Genomic DNA, 19625 nt, shown 5'->3' with positions numbered 1-19625 from the left:
CGTAGAGCAAAGAAGATCTGTGTGAAAAGCCAGAAGTATTGTCACTTCTGTGTGGGTGTGATGACAGGGACCTGTGTGACATATTAAGGCATTTGAACCGAGCTTGGTCCAAGCATGCACTAACACATCCCTACACAAGCTTGCAACCATGGTTCCTGACCTGATGTACTGGCTTATTTTTCCCCAATATATAGATATATTTATATATATATATTTATATGTTATATACTTTCTATTTTTTTTTTTTCGTTTTCATTTTGTTTTTTTTTTCCTTAATTTATGCTCATCTCTAACGAAGTGCTGTGCTTTCATCTGCTGAGTACTTTAACCAGTGTCTGTTCCTGAATCCTGAGCCTGAAGGCTTCTGCAAGAGACTCCCAGCTTCCTGACACACGCGGGGCCGGCGGCTGGGAAAGATGCTAAAAACAGTCTTAAGCTGTGTACTGTGTGAAGAGGCTGCTATTGCGGGTTCTTCAGGATGCGGCCGTGCCTGAAGTCGTACACGTGCCGGCACAGGAAGACCAGCTCCGGGTCGGTGATGTCTGGCACCCTGCGGTGTGTGGGGGTGGAATACTCTGCGGAGGGAGGGACAATCAAGGCTTTCCTGTTTGGGCAGCCCTCTCCTCGACGCTTTACCAAGGCACAAAATCTACAAGAGATTGAAAAGTTGCAGTCAGCCATATTGTTTTGGTAACACCAAGCAAGAGCATCAGACGGCTACTTCCAAAGCACAGCTCCCAGCATCCTCTCTTCTGGACAGTGTCTGCCTAGGATTCTGGGAGCTTTACATCAGCCGCAGTCAGAGAAGCACATGTCTATACCTTGGGCACAAAGACAGCAGATGAACAGCATAAACAATATATAGATGAATTGGAGAGATATTTACTGTTTTAGAGGAAAACCCTTCCCCTTTGTATAGCCTGCGTGACTACAGCATACAGCTCCACGTGACAACAGCGTAACCCATAACAGCGCAGTAACCCATAGATCAGATCTTTGCTTTTAAGATAACAAGTATATTATAGAATGGATAATTCTATGTAACTTTTCCATTGGTCCTCATTATTTATCATTTATAGTTTTTTTTTATGGTTTGCCTTTTTATCTTCTGTTTCTTTCCAGCTTTCAAATGGGGGTCAATAAAGTAATTTAAAAAAACCGAATGTTCCGAAAAGCTACAAATGTATGGTTATTGCTGCTTGTTATTACTGATCTATCTATTCAGGTCCTCTCCTATTCATATTCCAGTCTCTTATTCAAATCAACGCATGGTTGCTAGTGTGATCTGGATGCTAGTAACCAGACTGCTGAAATTGCAACCTGGAGAGCTGCTGAATAAAATGCTAAAAAAAACCCACAATTAATAAAAAATGAAAACCAATTGCAAATTTTCTCAGAATATCACTCTCTACATCAGGGGTCCCCAACCCAAGCATGAACAAATACCCTGGGTGCCAAACAGGGTCTGTAATTTGTTATTTGATAGCCCCTATGTGGACTGGCAGCATACAGGAGGCTCTATTTGGCACTATACTTAGTTATTATGCAGTTAAAACTTACTTCCAAGTAGGGATGCACCGAATACATCATTTTGGATTCGGCCGAACCACCAAATCCTTCTTTAAAGATTTGGCCGAATACCAAACCGAATACTAAATTGCATATGCAAATTAGGGGTGGGAAAGGGAAACCATTTTTTACTTCCTTGTTTTGTGACAAAAAGTTATGCAATTTCCCTCCCTGCCCCTAATTTGCATATGCAAATTAGGATTCGGTTCGGCCAGGCAGAAGGATTTGGCCGAATCCTGCTGAAAAAGGCAGAATCCTGAACCGAATCCTGGATTCTGTGCATCCCTACTTCCAAGCCTGGAATTCAAAAATAAGCACCTGCTTTGAGGACACTGGGAGCAACATTCAAGGGGTTGGAGAGCAACATGTTACTCACGAGCTACTGGTTGGGGATCACTGGTCTACATCATACTAAACGTTAACTGAAAGGCGAACAACCCGTTTAAACAAGTGAACAGTAAATGCTACCTGCTGATTGAACACTGAAGGCTGATAGACCCGTGGCTTTGCACCCAAAGTTATTTTAGCTCAACTGACATCTCTGTCCCAGTTTGGAAGAGGAGGGGAGTACAAGTCACAAACAAATATAGGGCAAATATACATTTAAAAAATGCACAGTAACTAACTTAAAACATTTATTTGTGCAATTCATCCATAACAATATAAATCACATTAATTCTTCAAAAAACTTTTTAACATATGACACCACAGTATGGGGCAAAGGCTAAGGAGATCGGATATGAATGAGTTAAATAGAAAAATGAACCACTTTGCTGCTGTAGGAAACGGTGTCCTAGCAAATAATTTCTGGGGAAATCCCTTGTGCAGAATTCTCTGGAAGAGAGATCTTTGTCACATGATGACTCCCTTGCGAATTGAAAGAACAATAGCGCCACCTACCTGCAGTACTCTGCAAATGTTAGGACGTAGCACTTCTCCTCAATACAGGCAATGCTGTTCTCATCTTGATGGCGTGAGGCAAAGATCTCCTTCTGGAAGAGAATGAAACAAGCATGATCAGCCATTATTAGCCCAGAACAGTAGACATTTCATTTGTAGACATTAGCAACGCCCTATAAGGGCAAGTAAAAGCAGAAAAGAACTAAATGGGATTGTATGCTACACAAATTGTCACTTTTTTTCCCACCCTTCCACCAATATTCTTGAATTAGCCTCCAACATAGTCATGGCAGCCATTCAGCAGCTCAAGTTTAACTCCCATCAGCCTCAGCTAGCGGCTGGACAGATAATCATGGGGTTCAAGGTGTTGAAAGAGACACTAAGGGTAAGGCCACACTAAGCGATAGCGCGGCGATTTGACTCGCGGCGACTTTTCGCCGCGACTTTTAATCCGCAATCGCTGGCGAAACTTTGGCGCTGGCGTCTATGGGGAATCGCGCAAAATCGCCAGCGTAAAAACACACGCGGCGATCTTTTTTCTATTGTCGCTTGAAATCGCCTAGCGAGGCGATTTCGAGCGACAATAGAAAAAAGATCGCCGCGTGTGTTTTTACGCAGCGATTCCCCATAGACGCCAGCGCCAAAGTTTCGCCAGCGATTGCCGTTTAAAAGTCGCGGCGAAAAGTCGCCGCGAGTCAAATCGCCGCGCTATCGCTTAGTGTGGCCTTACCCTAATAGCAATGCATTCTTGCTTCCTATAATCAAATATGTGTTGAAGCAGTCGCCTATTTACAGAAAAAAAAATTTGGATATGTGGTCTTGTATTTAAAGGGGGAACTCCACAAAAACATAACTTAAGCTTTTTGAAAAGTAACCATAATTTCAAGTAACTTTGCAATATACATCATTTAAAAATATGCAGACTTTTCATGATTTTTAATGGTTTAGAACAGTTCCTAGCCTAGCCCCCTGCTCTCCTACTGATCTGTCTGACTACTGACTTGTTGGCTGACTACTGTTCCTTTGTATCAACAGCCATCTGTCCTCAGTCTGCATCCTCCAAACCCCACAATCCTCCAAAAACTCCACAATTTCACAAAACTACGCTGCATTTAAGTAATGCCCAGATTTAAGCACTTTTTAATGCAAGTTCTTATAAGAAATCAGTATCTATGTTAGCAATAGCATGCCCTTTAAACTCTAGTGTTGATGTTTTTTTCTGTATGTCCAGTCTGCTATTAGTCTGCATCTATTAACTAATTAAGTGCTGAGAATACCTGGGGCAAAAAAGAAGAATTCCTACCATACTTACCGTAATTCTCTTTTCCTGGCCACTCTCCATATTAGCATTACATACGGGGGATTCCCCGTCCCCGCCCCCTGACCAGATAGTCCCTCCCTCCTAAGCCTTTAAAAGGTACCCCTGGAGCACACTCACCTTGTCTAATAAAAAGCATCTGTACTCACAAAAAGGGGTGGGAAATGCTAATATGGAGAGTGGCCAGGAAAAGAGAATTACGGTAAGTATGGTAGGAATTCTTCTTTTTCCTGGCCACTCCATATTAGCATTACATACGGATGTATATAGCCATGTCCCTTAAGCAAGGGGTGGGTAAAAAAAAATGAGAAGTAAAATTTCCACTAATATGCAAGGGTTTTATTGAGTCGTAAAGGCCAAGTGAGCTCCAGTAGCAAAGGAATGATTGCTCGAGGAGGACATATCCAGCCTGTAATGTTTCACAAAGGTTCGTGCCGAAGCCCAGGAGGCCACCTCACAGATGTGTGGGGTAGGAACATCTGCCAATGCTGCCCAGGATGTTGACACAGCCCTAGTAGAGTGGGCTCTTAAACCCTCCGGAGCTAGCTTGCCCTGTATTTCATAGGCCTTGGAAATACACAAGGAAATCCATCTACTGATGGTAGAAGAGGCAGCGGCCTGCCCCCTTCTACTCCCAGCTGGAATAACAAAAAGAGTATCTGACTTTCTGAAGGCAGCCGAAACTTCCAGATAACGTCTTAGGCAGATGACTGGGTCTATCTTCCTTAATTCCTCTGAGTTTTCCAAATTCTCCGGAAAAATGGGAAGAGTCACCTCTTTTCTCAGATGAAATGTGGAGACTACCTTCGGCAAGAAGGATCTTGTAGATTTTAAAGAAACCCTGTCATGAAAAAAGGAGATATGTCCTTGGGCACAAGAGAGGGCTTGCAACTCTCCTATTCTGCAAGCTGAGGCGATGGCCAGCAGGAATAGAGTCTTAAGAGTGAGTAGCCATGTAGATATTGATTCCAAGGGATCAAACGGTGTTGTTGATAGAGATTTTAGGACTAAAGGAAGACTCCATGCCGGAGGAGATTTGGTGACAGGAGGTCGTATCTTTAAGACTGCCTTGAAAAATCTTTGTACTGTCGGGTCTGCAGACCAAGTGGATCCAGATAGAGCTGACAGAGCTGAGGCATGCACCCTAAGGGTCCTATATTGTAGGCCCTTGTCCAGACCTGACTGTAGGAATCCTAAGACTTGAGGAAGGGAGATGTTATCCGAGATATATTCACTGTGTGAGCGCCAGAGCATAAATCTTTCCCATATCCTGTAGTATGTGCGAGATGTTGAAGACTTCCTTGCTTTGAGTAAGGTGTCTACCACCTCCCTGGGGAGGCCTAGTGTGGCCAATCTCTTGCGCTCAACCTCCAAGCCTGTAGGGATAGGGCTGCTGGGTTCGGATGCAGAATAGGGCCCTGGCTGAGCAAGTCCTTCCTCATTGGTAGTGGCCAAGGAGGAGTTGTTGACAACTTTAGGAGCAGGGGATACCAAGGCCTGCGTGGCCAGTTTGGTGCAATCAGAATCAGATCTCCTCTCTCCTGAATGAGCTTTTGAAGAACTCTCAGTATTAGAGGGAATGGAGGAAATGCATACGCCAGCTTGAAGGACCATGTCTGCAGTAGAGCATCTGATCCTACTGCTGTCTGGCAATATCTCCTCGAGAAGAACCTCGGGACCTTTGCATTGAGGTGAGAGGCTAGGAGGTCGCACTCTGGTAGACCCCAATTTCCCACTATGCTCTGAAAAACCTCTCTGTTCAATGCCCATTCGTGGCTTGAGATGCTGTTTCGGCTCAGGAAGTCTGCCTCCTGATTCCTTACCCCTGGGAGGTGTTCCGCCGTCAGAGCAGACAAGTTGCTCTCTGCCCACTGGATTATAGGCTGAACCTCCTGAAAAAGAGATTTGCTCCTTGTTCCTCCCTGCTTCTTGATATAGGCCACCGCACTTGTATTGTCCGTGAGGATCTTCACTGATGATCCCTTTAGGACTCTGGCGAAAGAGAACAGAGCTAGTTTTGCCGCTCGTATCTCTAAGATATTCGAGGGGACATTGGTTTGAAGAGACGGCCAAAGCCCCTGTGCCCATTCTGGTCCCAACCGGGCTCCCCAACCCCGGGATGATGCGTCCGTAGTCAGAATCTTCCATTGAGGTTGTGACAGTTGAAACCCTCTCGCTAGGTTTCTTTCCGAAGTCCACCAGTGTAGGGAATTCTTGAATGATTGGGAGAGGAAAATCCATTGCTCCCAGTCCTTCTGTTCCCTGTTCCATTGCTCTAGAAATAAGGCCTGGGCTGGACGCATGTGCCACCTTGCCCATCTTGTGACTGGTATGGTAGAAGTCATGGATCCCAACAAAGACATTAGATCCCTGGCCGACAACCTGTCCTTCGAAAGAGTCTCTGAGGCTAAGTTGACCAGACTCGAGATCTTTTGGGGAGGAAGTGAGACTAAATCCTCCAAAGTGTTGAACCAGGCTCCTAGATAGACCAGGGACTGGGATGGGACTAGTTGGCTCTTCTCCCAATTTATAATCCATCCGTGGGATCTCAGATAGGAAAGGACTCGATCTCTGTCCTTGATCAGAGTTTTCTCCTCTTTGGCTGATATTAGGATATCGTCCAGGTAGTGCCAGATCGATATTCCCTCCAATCTTAGTTGGGCAATGAGGGTGACCAGAATCTTGGAAAAAACTCTCGGGGCCGTGGACAGGCCGAACGGAAGGCATCTGAACTGGAAATGTCTTCCCCCAATGGCAAAGCGAAGGAAGCACTGATGGGAACTTGCAATGGGAATATGCAGGTAGGCATCTCTCAGATTGATGGAGAGGAGCCAGTCTCCTGGAAGGACCGCTGAAATGATGGAAAAGATGGATTCCATCTTGAACTTCTGGATCCTCAAGTATCTGTTTACTACCTTGAGGTCTAGAATAGGCCTCCATCCTCCAGATATCTTCCTTACTAGGAACAGTGTTGAATAATATCCCTTGTTCCTGTCTATGGCTCTTCTTTTTTCCCCCTCTTTCGGAAATGTTGAAGTTACAAACTGATTCCCCGTAGGAACCCTGAGGAATTCGAGACGGTATCCTCTCGACAGGATATCCAACACCCATTGGTCTGTGATGGAAGATCGCCATTGTTCTTGAAAAAGCTGTAGTCTGGCCCCTACTCCAATGGTATCCGACGGATAGTCAGGAGGATTTCTTGCTAGGTTGTGCCTGTCTGGATCTATCGTTTCCCTGAAAAGAGGACTGTCCTCTTTTCCACTGAAAAGGTCTGAACCCCTCTGCAGAAGACCTGTTTTGCTGGTGTCCGCCCCTGAATCTTCCTGAGCCGCGAAAAAAGGGAGATTTGAAGTGCACGGGTTTTTTATCTTTCTTTTCCTGAGGCAAGAATTGGCTTTTTCCCCCCGAGGCCTTGGTTATGACATCATCTAGCCTGGGGCCAAAGAGTCATCCCCCTTCAAAGGGTAAGGTGCAAAGACTCATCTTTGAAGAGACGTCAGCTGACCAGGTTCTGAGCCAGAGGGCTCTTCGTGCTGCAACCGCAAGGGACATAGATCGGGCTGCAAGTCTAGTCAGGTCTATTGCCCCCTCAGAGATGTATCCGGTCGCCAACTTGAGTTCTGCAAGGCTAGAAGAAATTTCTTGTTTGTCGGCGCCCTCCGAAAGGGCTTTGTCAATGCCTTCTATCCAAAAGGACATAGCTTTGGCCACCGAAATGAGGGCCACTGCTGGCTTACATGCCGCTCCGGCCACCTGAAAGCTCTTCCTGAGGTCTGATTCTGCCTTTCGATCCATAGGATCCCTCAATGCTGAACTGTCATCTATTGGTAGGGTAGTCCTCTTTGCCAAATGGATAACCGCCGGGTCTACGGCAGGGGCAGCGATCCAATCCTTGACATCTGATTCCTTAAAAGGATAAAGTTTTGAAAATCTCGTACCCTGAGATAGAAATGACACTTTTTTGGCTGACTTTTTCCACTCCGTCTTCATGAGGTCCGAGACCTCTTGGAAGAGAGGAAAAGTCTGACGGCTCTTAGAGGGGTTTGGAAGCACCTTGAGAGATACTGTACCCTCTGGATCCTCTTCTGCTCCCAGGGTCAATTTAACTGCCTTTATGAGAGGAGAAACCAAGGATAAGTCAAAGGAGCCGCTGGACCCCTCAGAGTCCTCATCTGAATCGATGTAAGAATTTGAAAATCTCTCTTGTTGCGATTCCTCCTCCTCGGAGGCTTCCGCTGTGTCCCAGACTGCATCCCTGGACGGAGAGTTCTCCTGGCTATCTTCCCAAACCTCCGTAACTCTGGTTGAAGGAGGAAAGGCTGAACTGCAGAAATCCTTCCAGCAGGTGCTGCAGAATTTTTTGCCTGGAAGAGGAGGGTTGAAACATCCCATGCATTCTGGATGGTGAGAGGAGACAGCAGCGGCTTTGCGTTTTCTAGAAGTCCCTTCTTCAGGCAAGCTGAGGAAGAGAGAGAGAGGACAGCTAATTAGAAAAGGAGAGAGAGACAAGAAAGATAGAAACAACCCAATTGAGGGACCTACCTAGCTTGGGGGGCAGAGGCATTGGAGGCTGAGGAGTCCATGAAGCAAGAAAGACAAAGCCTAGCAGGAGAAGAGAGCATGAAAAAATGCACATGCTTAAGGGCTAAGGATGCCACCATAAAAGAATCTTACCTGTAAGGCTGAGGGGAGAAAAGAAGCACGAACCTTTCCTTGGAAGGCAGAGGGTGGAAGTGAGCAGCACGAGCGCTGCCTTGTCAGGGCCTTTTATACTGCCGGCCCTCTAAAATCCGCCCCTCCAAAAAAAACATGGCCGCCTGGAGAGTGCGCCAAGCACAAAATGGCCGCCGCCAGCGCGAGGATGCGCACAGGGAGAGCGCGCTAGGCGCTAATGAGGAGGCGATGCAATCGTAGCGACCGCATTGGCCTCTGAAACCCCCTGTGTACCGGAGCGGTCGTCTCCTCCCCATACGAAAGAAAAGGTCCGCAGCATGCCAACCACAAGATGGCCGCTGGACAGGAAGTTGACTGAGACAGGAAATAGCACGCGTCTCAGTAGTAAGAGAAAAGGAACTCCTCGTGACACAGGCAACTTTGAAGAGTTACCTCCATGTCACACCTCTCTCAGCAGGAAAAGCAGAGTCGTGCTGTGGTAAGGATGTCCCTCCTGCTTAGGCCTTACACACAGACGTTTAAAACGAATGGGGGGAAGGCATAGCACTCTGCCCAAATTCACCTGTAAAGCTCGAGGGCTTAGGGAATGAACCCAACCAGGAGAAAACCCTCAGGTCAGAAGAAGAGTGAGGACAGAAAGAAAAAAGACAAGGTGAGTGTGCTCCAGGGGTACCTTTTAAAGGCTTAGGAGGGAGGGACTATCTGGTCAGGGGGCGGGGACGGGGAATCCCCCGTATGTAATGCTAATATGGAGTGGCCAGGAAATAGCAATTCCCGCATGTCATGTAAATCATCATGCCACCATAAATTGCTGTGTACTGCTCTGAAAATTGTCACAGGTGTTGCTAGAAAGTCTGACATATGCTTAAAGGGGTTGTTCACCTTCAAACAACTAGTTGTTTTCAGATAGATCTCCAGAAATTATGACTTTTTCCAGTTGCAAACTATTTCCTATGTGTCACCGTTTTTATAATATTGAAGAGTAAAGTGGCATTTTTCACCTTCTAAAGCAGCTCTGGGAGGGGGGTCGCCGACCCTGTAAACTGTTCTAAATGGATACATTTAGTTGATACATTTCTTGTGTTTGTTCCTATGGAGCAGAATCCCTGAGTTTCATTACAGGCAGCTGTTAGAATTGACACAATAGCTGTTAATACTCCAGAGATGCTGAGAAATCGATCAACTAAATGTTGCAAAATTGTGACAGTTCAGAGTCTGCACCTGAATTACTGAGCTGCCAGACTCAAACACCAGAGACACGAACATTCAACTTTAAACTTAGATTTTGGAAAAACAGTAAAAAATAAATAATGGAAAGTAATTGAAAAAAATCTTTAATTCTGGGGAATAATCTGAAAACAACTGAACTGAAAAAAAGTGTTTGGAAGGTGAACAACCCTTTAATTTCATGTCACACTGCATAAAAAAGTTTGAGGAGTAGTTGGTGTATTCGGTGCTTGTATAGTACAGCCCAGGGATCCCCAACCTTTAGAACCCATGAGCAACATTCAGAAGTAAAAGGAGTTGGGGAGCAACACTAGCATGAAAAATGTTCTTTGGGTGCCAAATAAGGGCTGTGATTGGCCTTATAGTAGCCCCTATATGGATTGTCAACCAACATTGAGGCTCTGTTTGGCAGTACAACTAGTTTTTCTACAACCAAAACTTGCCTCCAAGCCTGGAATTTGAAAATAAGCACCTGCTTTGAGGACACGGAGAGCAACATTCAAGGAGTTGGAGAGCAACATGTTGCTCACGAGCTACTGGTTGGGGACCACTGGTACAGCCATTCCCAATGGATATATCCACGAGCTGTTCCCCCTACAGCCCTATATTTATTTTGCAAACTTTGCTGCCATCTACAAAATGTTTTCTTCCCCAGAAAACAACGAGGTGATAATATTTCCAGATGAAACAGTTTAACAGAAGTAATGTTGTGAAGCAGCTGCTGGAGTCAAATTTAGAAGTGTGACCATAAGGCTTGCAGTTACAGCCTGAATTCCTAGGTGGCGCTATCACACAGCACAAACCTGCTACTCACCTCGTGCATGCTGGGATTGCGCCCTCCCTGAGTGTGCTCCGGTCTGTAGTACCAGAAGAGACTCATCATCAGCTCACCTATTAAAGGAATCACACAGAATTACTATAGAGGACATTATGGTGAATCAACCCCTAAAACCCCTGTTTCTTAACAGGTTCCTAGACCTTTATGGGCTGCAACTCCCAGCATTTATCAAAGCACTGCGTACCTTGACAGCGCTATATAAATAAATGATGATGATAAATAAATGATGAACAAATAACCAAGGGTTAAAAGCATGCCTTGGGAGTTGTACAACAATAGCTGGGGACCCAAGCATCATCATACTAAAATAAGAAATTTTGTAAATACAATCAATTAAAAATTCTGCATCATTTCTGAAATAATCTAATGTATCTTAACTATTCCTCTCTCAGCATCTGTTTCTCTTCATTGTGTCTTCATGCAGCAGTTGGGTGTCAGATATTCATTGACAGTTAGATCCAATATATCTTATAGGGGACTCCCTTTCCTAGCAGATGTATCAGAGCTCACTCAAATAACGGATTCCAGTACAAACAACATCTAACAAAATAACTGCCTTTTGCACAAATTTTGCATGTAGAGAGACATGATGTCTGGTGATTTTAATAGTGAACTCTAATACATCTTCTAGGAAAAAGGAGCCCCCCTATAAGATATATCGGATCTAACTGTCAATGAATATCTGACACCCAACTGCTGCATGAAGACACAATGAAGAGAAACAGATGCTGAAAGAGGGATAGTGAAAATAAACTTGATTATTTTAGAAATGATACTACTGATTATATTTAGAAAACTTCTTATTTTGATGTACTTGAGCTTATATTAAATAAAAATTTTCACAATAGTTCCCCTTTGAGATCCAGGCCCTTAACAGTGTTTGCGAGCTATGTGTTCGGTTCAGCGGGATATTATATACACTAGCTGCATTAGGTACATAGGAATGCTCTGCAAACTGGAATGTAACGAGAAAGCAAGGATGAAACATTTGGGAATTTTCTTCTTTTTTTTTTTTACCAGTTTTAGGCTCCTCCCACAGCGCGGATATTTTGGCTATATAGGGCATAGATTTCTTTCTGGGCCCGGATTTTAGCAGTACAGTGTCACGAACTCTGATGATTTCGCCGTTCCTCTCAACTGCCTGGTAACTCCTTCTGAGAGCTGGCTCTGGCTCGTTCTGTAGGGCGAGACCCATGCATGCACATTATTAATAATAACAACAAATACTAACATATGCCACAGCACAGTACAGATTTAGCCGCAGATTCTAGGTTAGAACTACAGTGGAACCTCAATTTTACATTCCTTGATTTTAAGTTTCCCCTCATTTTACATTGTTGTATTGTGGTCCCACCTATAAATTAAATTATGCATAATACATTTTCCTGATTTTACATTTTCCTGGATTTTACATCATTTTTTCCCAGGTCCCCTGAAAAACGTAAAATAAGAGTTCTACTGTATTCTAAAATATTAATTCTAAGTAGGGATGCACTGAATTCCAAATTTTAGGATTTGGCCGAATCCTATGTGAAAAAGTCGGCCGAATCCGAACCATAATTTGCATATGTAAGTTAGGGGGAAAAGGGAGTATATACTCACCACAACATACACCGCTTTCTCACAAGCCACACCGACTGGCATCCAGCCATTGGTAGAGTGCCTCCTGAGAATCCTTTGCTGTTTGGGATGGCTGTAGCTCTTGCTGGTTTTGTTGCTGGAGGCATGAAAGCAGCCGGACTTGGAACCACTGGGAGGTTTGGAGCTTTGTGGGCATTCTCTAGCGGTTTTCAGCATTGCCATCGTCTGAGGTTCTGAGTTGGGGGTCTGCAAGTAAGGGACAGGCTCGGCAGCAGGCGGGACACTGGGGGCGGGACATCCGGAAAGCGGGTGGGCAGGAGACACGGGATGGCCAGCCGTGGGGATGGATAGGCTAAGCTGGTCATGAGATTTGTACCCTTCTACAGAGACAGAAAGCAAAAGAATTAATTTTGTGCCACCACACTGGTGCATTACATACTGCATGGAGGAAAAAAAGAATTCATAAATAAGGAAAATGCACCAAAAACCTCTATCTATACATCACTTAAAAGGGATACTGTCATTGGAAATTTTTTTTTTTTCAAAACGCATCAGTTAATAGTGCAGATTTTTCTATATTTAATTTTGAAATCTGACATGGGGCTAGACATATTGTCAGTTTCCCAGCTTCTCCCAGTCATGTGACTTGTGCTCTGATAAAATTCAGTCACTCTTTACTGCAAGTTGAGAGCGATATCATCCCCCTCCCTTCCCCAACCCCCCAGCAGCCTAACAACATAACAATGTTATACAATGTACAACAAAATAATCATTTAAACATTAATTAAGCCCAATAGGCTGTTTTTGCTTCCAATAAGGATTAATTATATCTTATTTGGAATCAGGTACAAGGTACCGTTTTATTACTACAAGGAAATCATTTAAAAACATTTGAATTATTCTATTATAACGAGGTCTATGGGAGACCAGCTTTCTGGATAATGGGTTTCCGGATAACGGATCCAATACCTGTCTTGCCCTTTAATAGAACTGTCCGGCCGAATGCCATTTTGGCGCACAAGTTAAACTAAGGGGTTTCGTTATAAATCGTTTCCCCCCCCCACAGCAACTAATTCGTAGGTTGCATTTTCTGATCTGCTGTTTGAAAGGAAACCTCTTATTGGTTTGCTAAGGGCAAGGCCAGACGTGACGTTTTTGCGGCATTTTTACGTTGCGTTTTTAAAAAAGAACAGCCAGGCGTAAATACGCCACTGAAACCAAATGCGACTGTCAACATGTGTTTTTCATGCGTTTTTCAGCACGTAGGATTCTTTTCCCAACATGCACTTCCCATTGTTCTCGTTGAGAATTTGGACGCCATATTTAAAATACGCTGCATATTTACGCAAAGTGTGGTTTCAAAAGTGCAGATCCCATAGAGTCTATTGATTTGATAGTTTCTTGACGTATTGGCGTTTCTGCTAAAAAAAGCCAATAGTGGTGTCCTGTGGCGGGTTTCAGCTTGCAAGCGCCCTGTGTGACTTGCCATAGTGCGTTTTCCATTAATTTCAGTGGTAGTGCAGTTTATGCGTATTTACGCCTGGCTGTTCTTTTTTAAAAACACCGCAAAAACACCACATCTGGCCTTACCCTAAGGGTTACTAGACTTGGAGAAAATGCTACACCTGTTACTTCACAACCCCCAATTAATTTGATTATCATAAAGGGGGAAAGGAGCAGAGGGCACACAGAGCCATTTGGACTAGTCACTTTACTTCCCCTTTATCCGTCCATGCTCAGGCTTTCCTGCAGACTGTGCTGCTATTTATGTGGCACATACTCTGGGTTTTGGTTTGGAAGTGGAAGGGTAATCCATTATAAATTAATCACAGGGTGTGCACCCCATTCAGGGTTCCTCTCTTGACTTTACGCACTGCCCCATAATTATATATAGAGCATTAGAAGAATGAGCGGAGCAGGACAATGAGACAGTAAACACTACCCAAGTGACCTTTTCCTTGTGACTCATCTTATTATCCAACTCACTCCTGATTGACTGCTACAACCAGATTCCAATGCCTTTGTGCTGCCTCCTGCATGACCTACATTGGGGTTATATGTGGGATGTCTGCGTATTCCCTGTGTGACTTGGAGTCATGTTTTCCACTGCATTAGCTGAGTCATATCTCGCCCCATAGAGATTTCTGCTGGATATTTATCAGTTACTTTTTCCACTTCAGACCCACTCCCAGTCTACCATTACATCACTGCATGGTTGCCAGGGAAAGTGCGACACTAGCAACCAGTTAGCGCTTCACATTCCAAACAGAAAAGTTGGGAAATCCAAAGGCACATTTTTTTTTTATAAACTGTACTTTGATTTAAAGAGATAGACACCAGAAATTAAACCTTTTTTTACATCTATCATAACATTGTTTTTGCATGCTATGTATAATTTTGCCATTAAAGTATTTGCTTAGAAGATGCTTAAAATTACCTATCCATTCCCCACGTTCCTCTATGAGGGGGCTGCCATATTTGTGCGAGTCTATTAGCATTAGCACTCTAACAGTCAGGTTGGCAAAAGGGACAGTCAGTTTGGCAAAAGGGACAGTCAGGTTGGCAAGTCCTAATGATTTTTTTGATGTGCGCTGGGTTTTTGGCAACACCCCAGTTTTCGGGGAATTTTTGGGTGAAAAATCCAAAAAAATCGTGAAAATCGGATGAAAGATCCTAAAAAAACTGTGAAAATCAAATTTCCCACAAACAAAATTTTCAGGAAAGTGTATTAATAAATAAGGCCAAAAAACCCGTGCGGATTTGGTCGGAGTTTTTTTCAGAATATATTGAGATAAATTCGGACTTTGATAAATAACCACCTACACGTCTGTTGGCCCATCTGGCCAACAGGTGTGTTTATCCACAGGACAGGTATATATCAGTTATCCGGAAACCCATTATCCAAAAAGTTCAGAATTACGGAATAGCCATCTCCCATAGACTACGTTTTATCTAAATTTTAAAAAAGAATTTCCTTTTTCTTTGTAATAATAAAACAGTAGATTGTACTTGATCCCAACTAAGATATAATTAATCCTTATTGGAGGCAAACCCAGCCTATTGGGTTTATTTAATATTTACATGATTTTTTAGTAGATTTAAAGGGGGGTTGTTCACCTTCAAATAACTAGTTGTTTTCAGAAAGTTCACCAGACGTGACGACTTTTTCCAATCACTTTCTATGGGGCCGATTCATCAAGAGTCGAATATCGAGGGTTAATTAACCCTCGATATTCAACTAGGAACTAAAATCCTTCGACTTCGAATATCGAAGTCGAAGGATTTAGCGCAAATGCTGCGATCGAACGATCGAAGGATTATTCCTTCGATCGAACGATTAAATCCTTTGAATCGAACGATTCGAAGGATTTTAATCCAACGATCGAAGGAATATCCTTCGATCAAAAAAACTTAGGCAAGCCTATGGGGACCTTCCCCATTGGCTAACATTGACTTCGGTAGCTTTTAGCTGCCGTAGTAGGGGGTCGAAGTTTTTTTTTACTATGTAACTATGTAACTATGAAGGTCGAAGTAGCCCATTCGATGGTAGAAGTAGCCCAAAAAACACTTCGAAATTCGAAGTTTTTTTACTTCGAATCCTTCACTCGAGCTTCATGAATCGGCCCCCTTGTGTCACCGTTTTCTAATATTGAAGTGTTTAGTGTAATTAAATAAACTGTTCTAAATTGAAACATTTAGTTGATACATTTCTTATCTTTGTCCCTGCTGAGCAGAATCTCTGGGTTTTATTACAGGCAGCTGTTAGAATCGATAAAATTGTTACTAATACTCCAGAGATGCTGCTGAGAAATGTATCAACTCAATGTTGCAAAATTGTAACAGTTTAGAGTCTGCACCTGAATTACTGAGCTGCCGGGGGATCTGCAACCTTGGCTCTCCAGCTGTTAAGGAACTACAAGTCCCACAATGCAATGGAGTCTAATGAAGGAGTCTAAAGGCAAATGCATTGTGGGACTTGTAGTTCCTTAACAGCTGGAGAGCCAAGGTTGCAGATCCAGACCAGACTCAAACACCAGAGACACGAACATTCAACTTTATACTATTTTGGATAAACTGTGAAAAATAAATAATGGAAAGTAATTGAGAAAAAGTCTTTATTTCTGTTGAACAATCTGAAAACAACTGAACTGAAAAAAGTGTTTGGAAGGTGAACAACCCCTTTAAGGAATGAAAATTAAAGAAAGATCCATTATCTGGAAAACCCCAGGTCCCCAGCATTCTGGATAACGGGTCCTATACCTGTATAGGAAATTCAAGTGTCTCATGAAATAACCCACTTGCCAAGGAGGCTTAAATATCTCCCCGGCTTTCTGCAATATCCTTCATATCACATGAATAAATGTAACTCATTCTCACATTTCTATTTAATACTCACCAAAAGAGAAGAGTTATCACAAGCCTGCAGGCACATACTTCTCTCACATTAATGTAGCGTATCATTAGCCATTAGGGTTATAAATCAAGGGAAAAGCACTGAGGGCATCATTACATTACAGGCAGCATTTTATGCTATGGATTTCAATGAAGTCATGTACAGGCATAGACAAAATAATGGAAAGCCTTTCATAAAGGACCATGTGTATATACAAAATCTCCATGCTCAACAGTTTTAAAAGGGTTGTTCACCTTTAAATGAGCTTTTAGTATGATGTAGAGTGCTATTCTTAGACAACTTGTAATTGGTTTTAATTTTTTATTATTTGTAGTTTTTGAGTTATTGGAGCTTTTTATTCAGCATCTTGCTAATTTAAGCAATCTGGTTGCTAGGGTCCAAATTACCCTAGCAACCATGCACTGATTTGAATAAGAGACTGGAATATGAATAGGAGAGGCCTGAATAGAAAGAGGAGTAATAAAAAGTAACAATACATTTGTAGCCTTACAGAGTATTTGTTTTCTTGGTTGTTCATCTTTAAATGAACTTTTAGTATGATAAAGAGAGGGATATTCATTTTTTTATTATTTGTGGTTTTTGGGTTATTTAGCTTTGTATTCAGCAGCTCTCCAGTTTGAAATCTCAGCAATATGGTTGCTAAGGTCCAAATTACCCTAGCAACCATGCACTGATTTGAAAGACTGGAATATGAATTGGAGAGGCCTGTATAGAAAGAGGAGTAATAAAAAGTAACAATACATTTGTAGCCTTACACAGTATTTGTTTTCTTGGTTGTTCATCTTTAAATGAACTTTTAGTATGATATACATTTTTTTTATTATTTGTGGTTTTTGGGTTATTTAGCTTTGTATTCAGCAGCTCTCCAGTTTGAAATCTCAGCAATATGGTTGCTAAGGTCCAAATTACCCTAGCAACCATGCACTGATTTGAATAAGAGACTGGAATATGAATAGGAGAGGCCTGAATAGAAAGATGAGTAATAAAAAGTAGCAATAACAATACATTTGTAGCCTTTCAGAATATGTTTTTTAGATGGGGTCAGTGACCCCCATTTGAAAGCAGGAATGAGGCACAAGAAGAATGCAAATAATTTAAAAAAACTAGAAAAAATGAATGCTGCAAATTACCAATTCTATAACATACTAAAAGTTAACATAAAGGTGAACCACCCCTCAGCGATCCTCATTTGAGAGCTGGAACGATTTAAAAGGAGGCAAATAAATAAAAAAAAAACTTTAAAAAAAATAAACAACGAAGACCAATTGAAAAGTTGTTTAGAATCAGCCATTCTATACATATTAAAAGTTCACTTAAAGGTGGGTCGTCCCTTTAAGATATAGTGAACTAGATGACCATGACATGGATAGGGCTCCCAGGTGTCCAATGTGGACTAAGGGCCAGTAACTTGTAACTATTTGCATCTAGATTGCCTCTTTTTTACCCATGAGCCACACTCAAATATAAAACCGTTTGGGGAGCCACAGAAGTAAGAAAAAAAATCCATTCAAAATCTCCATGCTCAACTTTAAATGAACTTTTAGTATGATGTAGAGCAGGGATCCCCAACCTTTTTCACCCGTGAGCCACATTCAAATGTAAGAAGGGTTGGGGAGCAACACAAAGATGAAAATAGTTCCTGAAGATGCCAAATAAGGGCTGTGATAAGCTAATCGGTAGCTTTATGTGGACTGCTAGCCTGCAGGGGGCTCTGTTGGAGTAAAGCTGTATCTTCATGCCTCCAAAATGTGAATTTAAGCCAGGAATTTCAATATGGGCACTCGCCTCCACCAGGATTAACATCAATGGGAGTGAAGAGCAGCATGTTGTTTGCCACTGGTTGGGGATGACTGGGCTATACCCTACCATAACCTATACTGATAACATAGAAGTCTTGCAGGAACTGTCTCTCTGGGGAAACACTACCTACTTTTGTTTAAAAAATAAATAAAAAAAGTGACAATACCTCAATACCAAATTAATTAAGGTACATGGGAACAAAAGCTTTTCCCAGCTGCCCCAGTCATGTGACTTGTACCTGCACTTTAGGATGGAATTACTTTTTGGCAAGCTGTTATTTCTTCTACTTAAAGGGATCCTGTCATCGGAAAACAGGTTTTTTTCAAAACGCATCAGTTAATAGTGCTACTCCAGCAGAATTCTGCACTGAAATACATTTCTCAAAAGAGCAAACAGATTTTTTTTATATTCAATTTTGAAATCTGACATGGGGCTAGACATTTTGTCAATTTCCCAGCTGCCCCAGTCATGTGACTTGTGCCTGCACTTTAGGAGAGAAATGCTTTCTGACAGGCTGCTGTTTTTCCTTCTCAATGTAACTGAATGTGTCTCAGTGGGACATGGGTTTTTACTATTGAGTGTTGTTCTTAGATCTACCAGGCAGCTGTTATCTTGTGTTAGGGAGCTGCTATCTGGTTACCTTCCCATTGTTCTTTTGTTTGGCTGTTGGGGGGGGGGGGGTACAGCAGTAAAGAGTGATCGAAGTTTATCAGAGCACAAGTCACATGACTTCGGGCAGCTGGGAAATTGACAATATGTGTAGCCCCGTGTCAGATTTCAAAATTGAATATAAAAAAATCTGTTCGCTCTTTTGAGAAATGGATTTCAGTGCAGAATTCTGCTGGAACAGCACTATTAACTGATGCATTTAAAAAAAATGTTTTTTCCCATGACAGTATCCCTTTAATGTAACTGAATCAGCCTCAGTGGGACATGGCTTTTACCATTAAGTGCTGTTCTTAGATCTTCCAGGGAGCCGTTATCTTGTGTTAGAGATGCTATCTGGTTAACTTCCCATTGTTCTGTTGTTTGGCTGCTGGGGGGGGGGAGATATCACCCCAACTTGCAGTAAAGAGTGATTGAAGTTTATCAAAGCACAAGTCACATGACTGGAGGCAGCTGGGAAATTGACAATATGTCTAGCCCCATGTCAGATTTTAAAATTAAATATAACAAAATCTGTTTGTTCTTTTGAAAAAGGGATTTCAGGGCATAATTCTGCTGGAGCAGCACTATTAACTGATGCGTTTTGAAAAAAAAACATGTTTTCCCATGACAGTATCCCTTTAATGAACCATGCA

At 42.6% G+C, this 19625-nt stretch overlaps 1 protein-coding gene across 4 annotated transcripts in view; it reads right to left on the bottom strand.

The window, feature by feature from the left end:
• Positions 1 to 213: 213 nt before the first annotated feature.
• The window catches only part of bahd1.L (bromo adjacent homology domain containing 1 L homeolog), a 137865-nt gene continuing 118453 nt past the window's right edge, over positions 214 to 19625 (bottom strand). For 3 of the 4 annotated variants that reach the window (XM_018231240.2, XM_018231238.2, XM_018231237.2), the window contains exons 3-7: positions 12132 to 12490; positions 11547 to 11706; positions 10506 to 10582; positions 2470 to 2561; positions 214 to 649 (exon numbers count right to left, since the gene is read on the bottom strand). In XM_018231240.2, coding sequence (XP_018086729.1) covers positions 460 to 649; positions 2470 to 2561; positions 10506 to 10582; positions 11547 to 11706; positions 12132 to 12490 — 878 coding nt within the window. In that variant the 3' untranslated portion in view covers positions 214 to 459. The remainder of the gene's footprint in view (positions 650 to 2469; positions 2562 to 10505; positions 10583 to 11546; positions 11707 to 12131; positions 12491 to 19625) is intronic. The other variant, XM_041573380.1, reaches the window with a different exon arrangement.

This window comes from Xenopus laevis, chromosome 8L, assembly GCF_017654675.1.
Source record: "Xenopus laevis strain J_2021 chromosome 8L, Xenopus_laevis_v10.1, whole genome shotgun sequence".
Lineage (NCBI taxonomy): Eukaryota > Metazoa > Chordata > Amphibia > Anura > Pipidae > Xenopus > Xenopus laevis.
The sequence above is the reverse complement of the archived record's forward strand: the minus strand, read 5'-3'. Positions and strand labels throughout refer to the sequence as shown.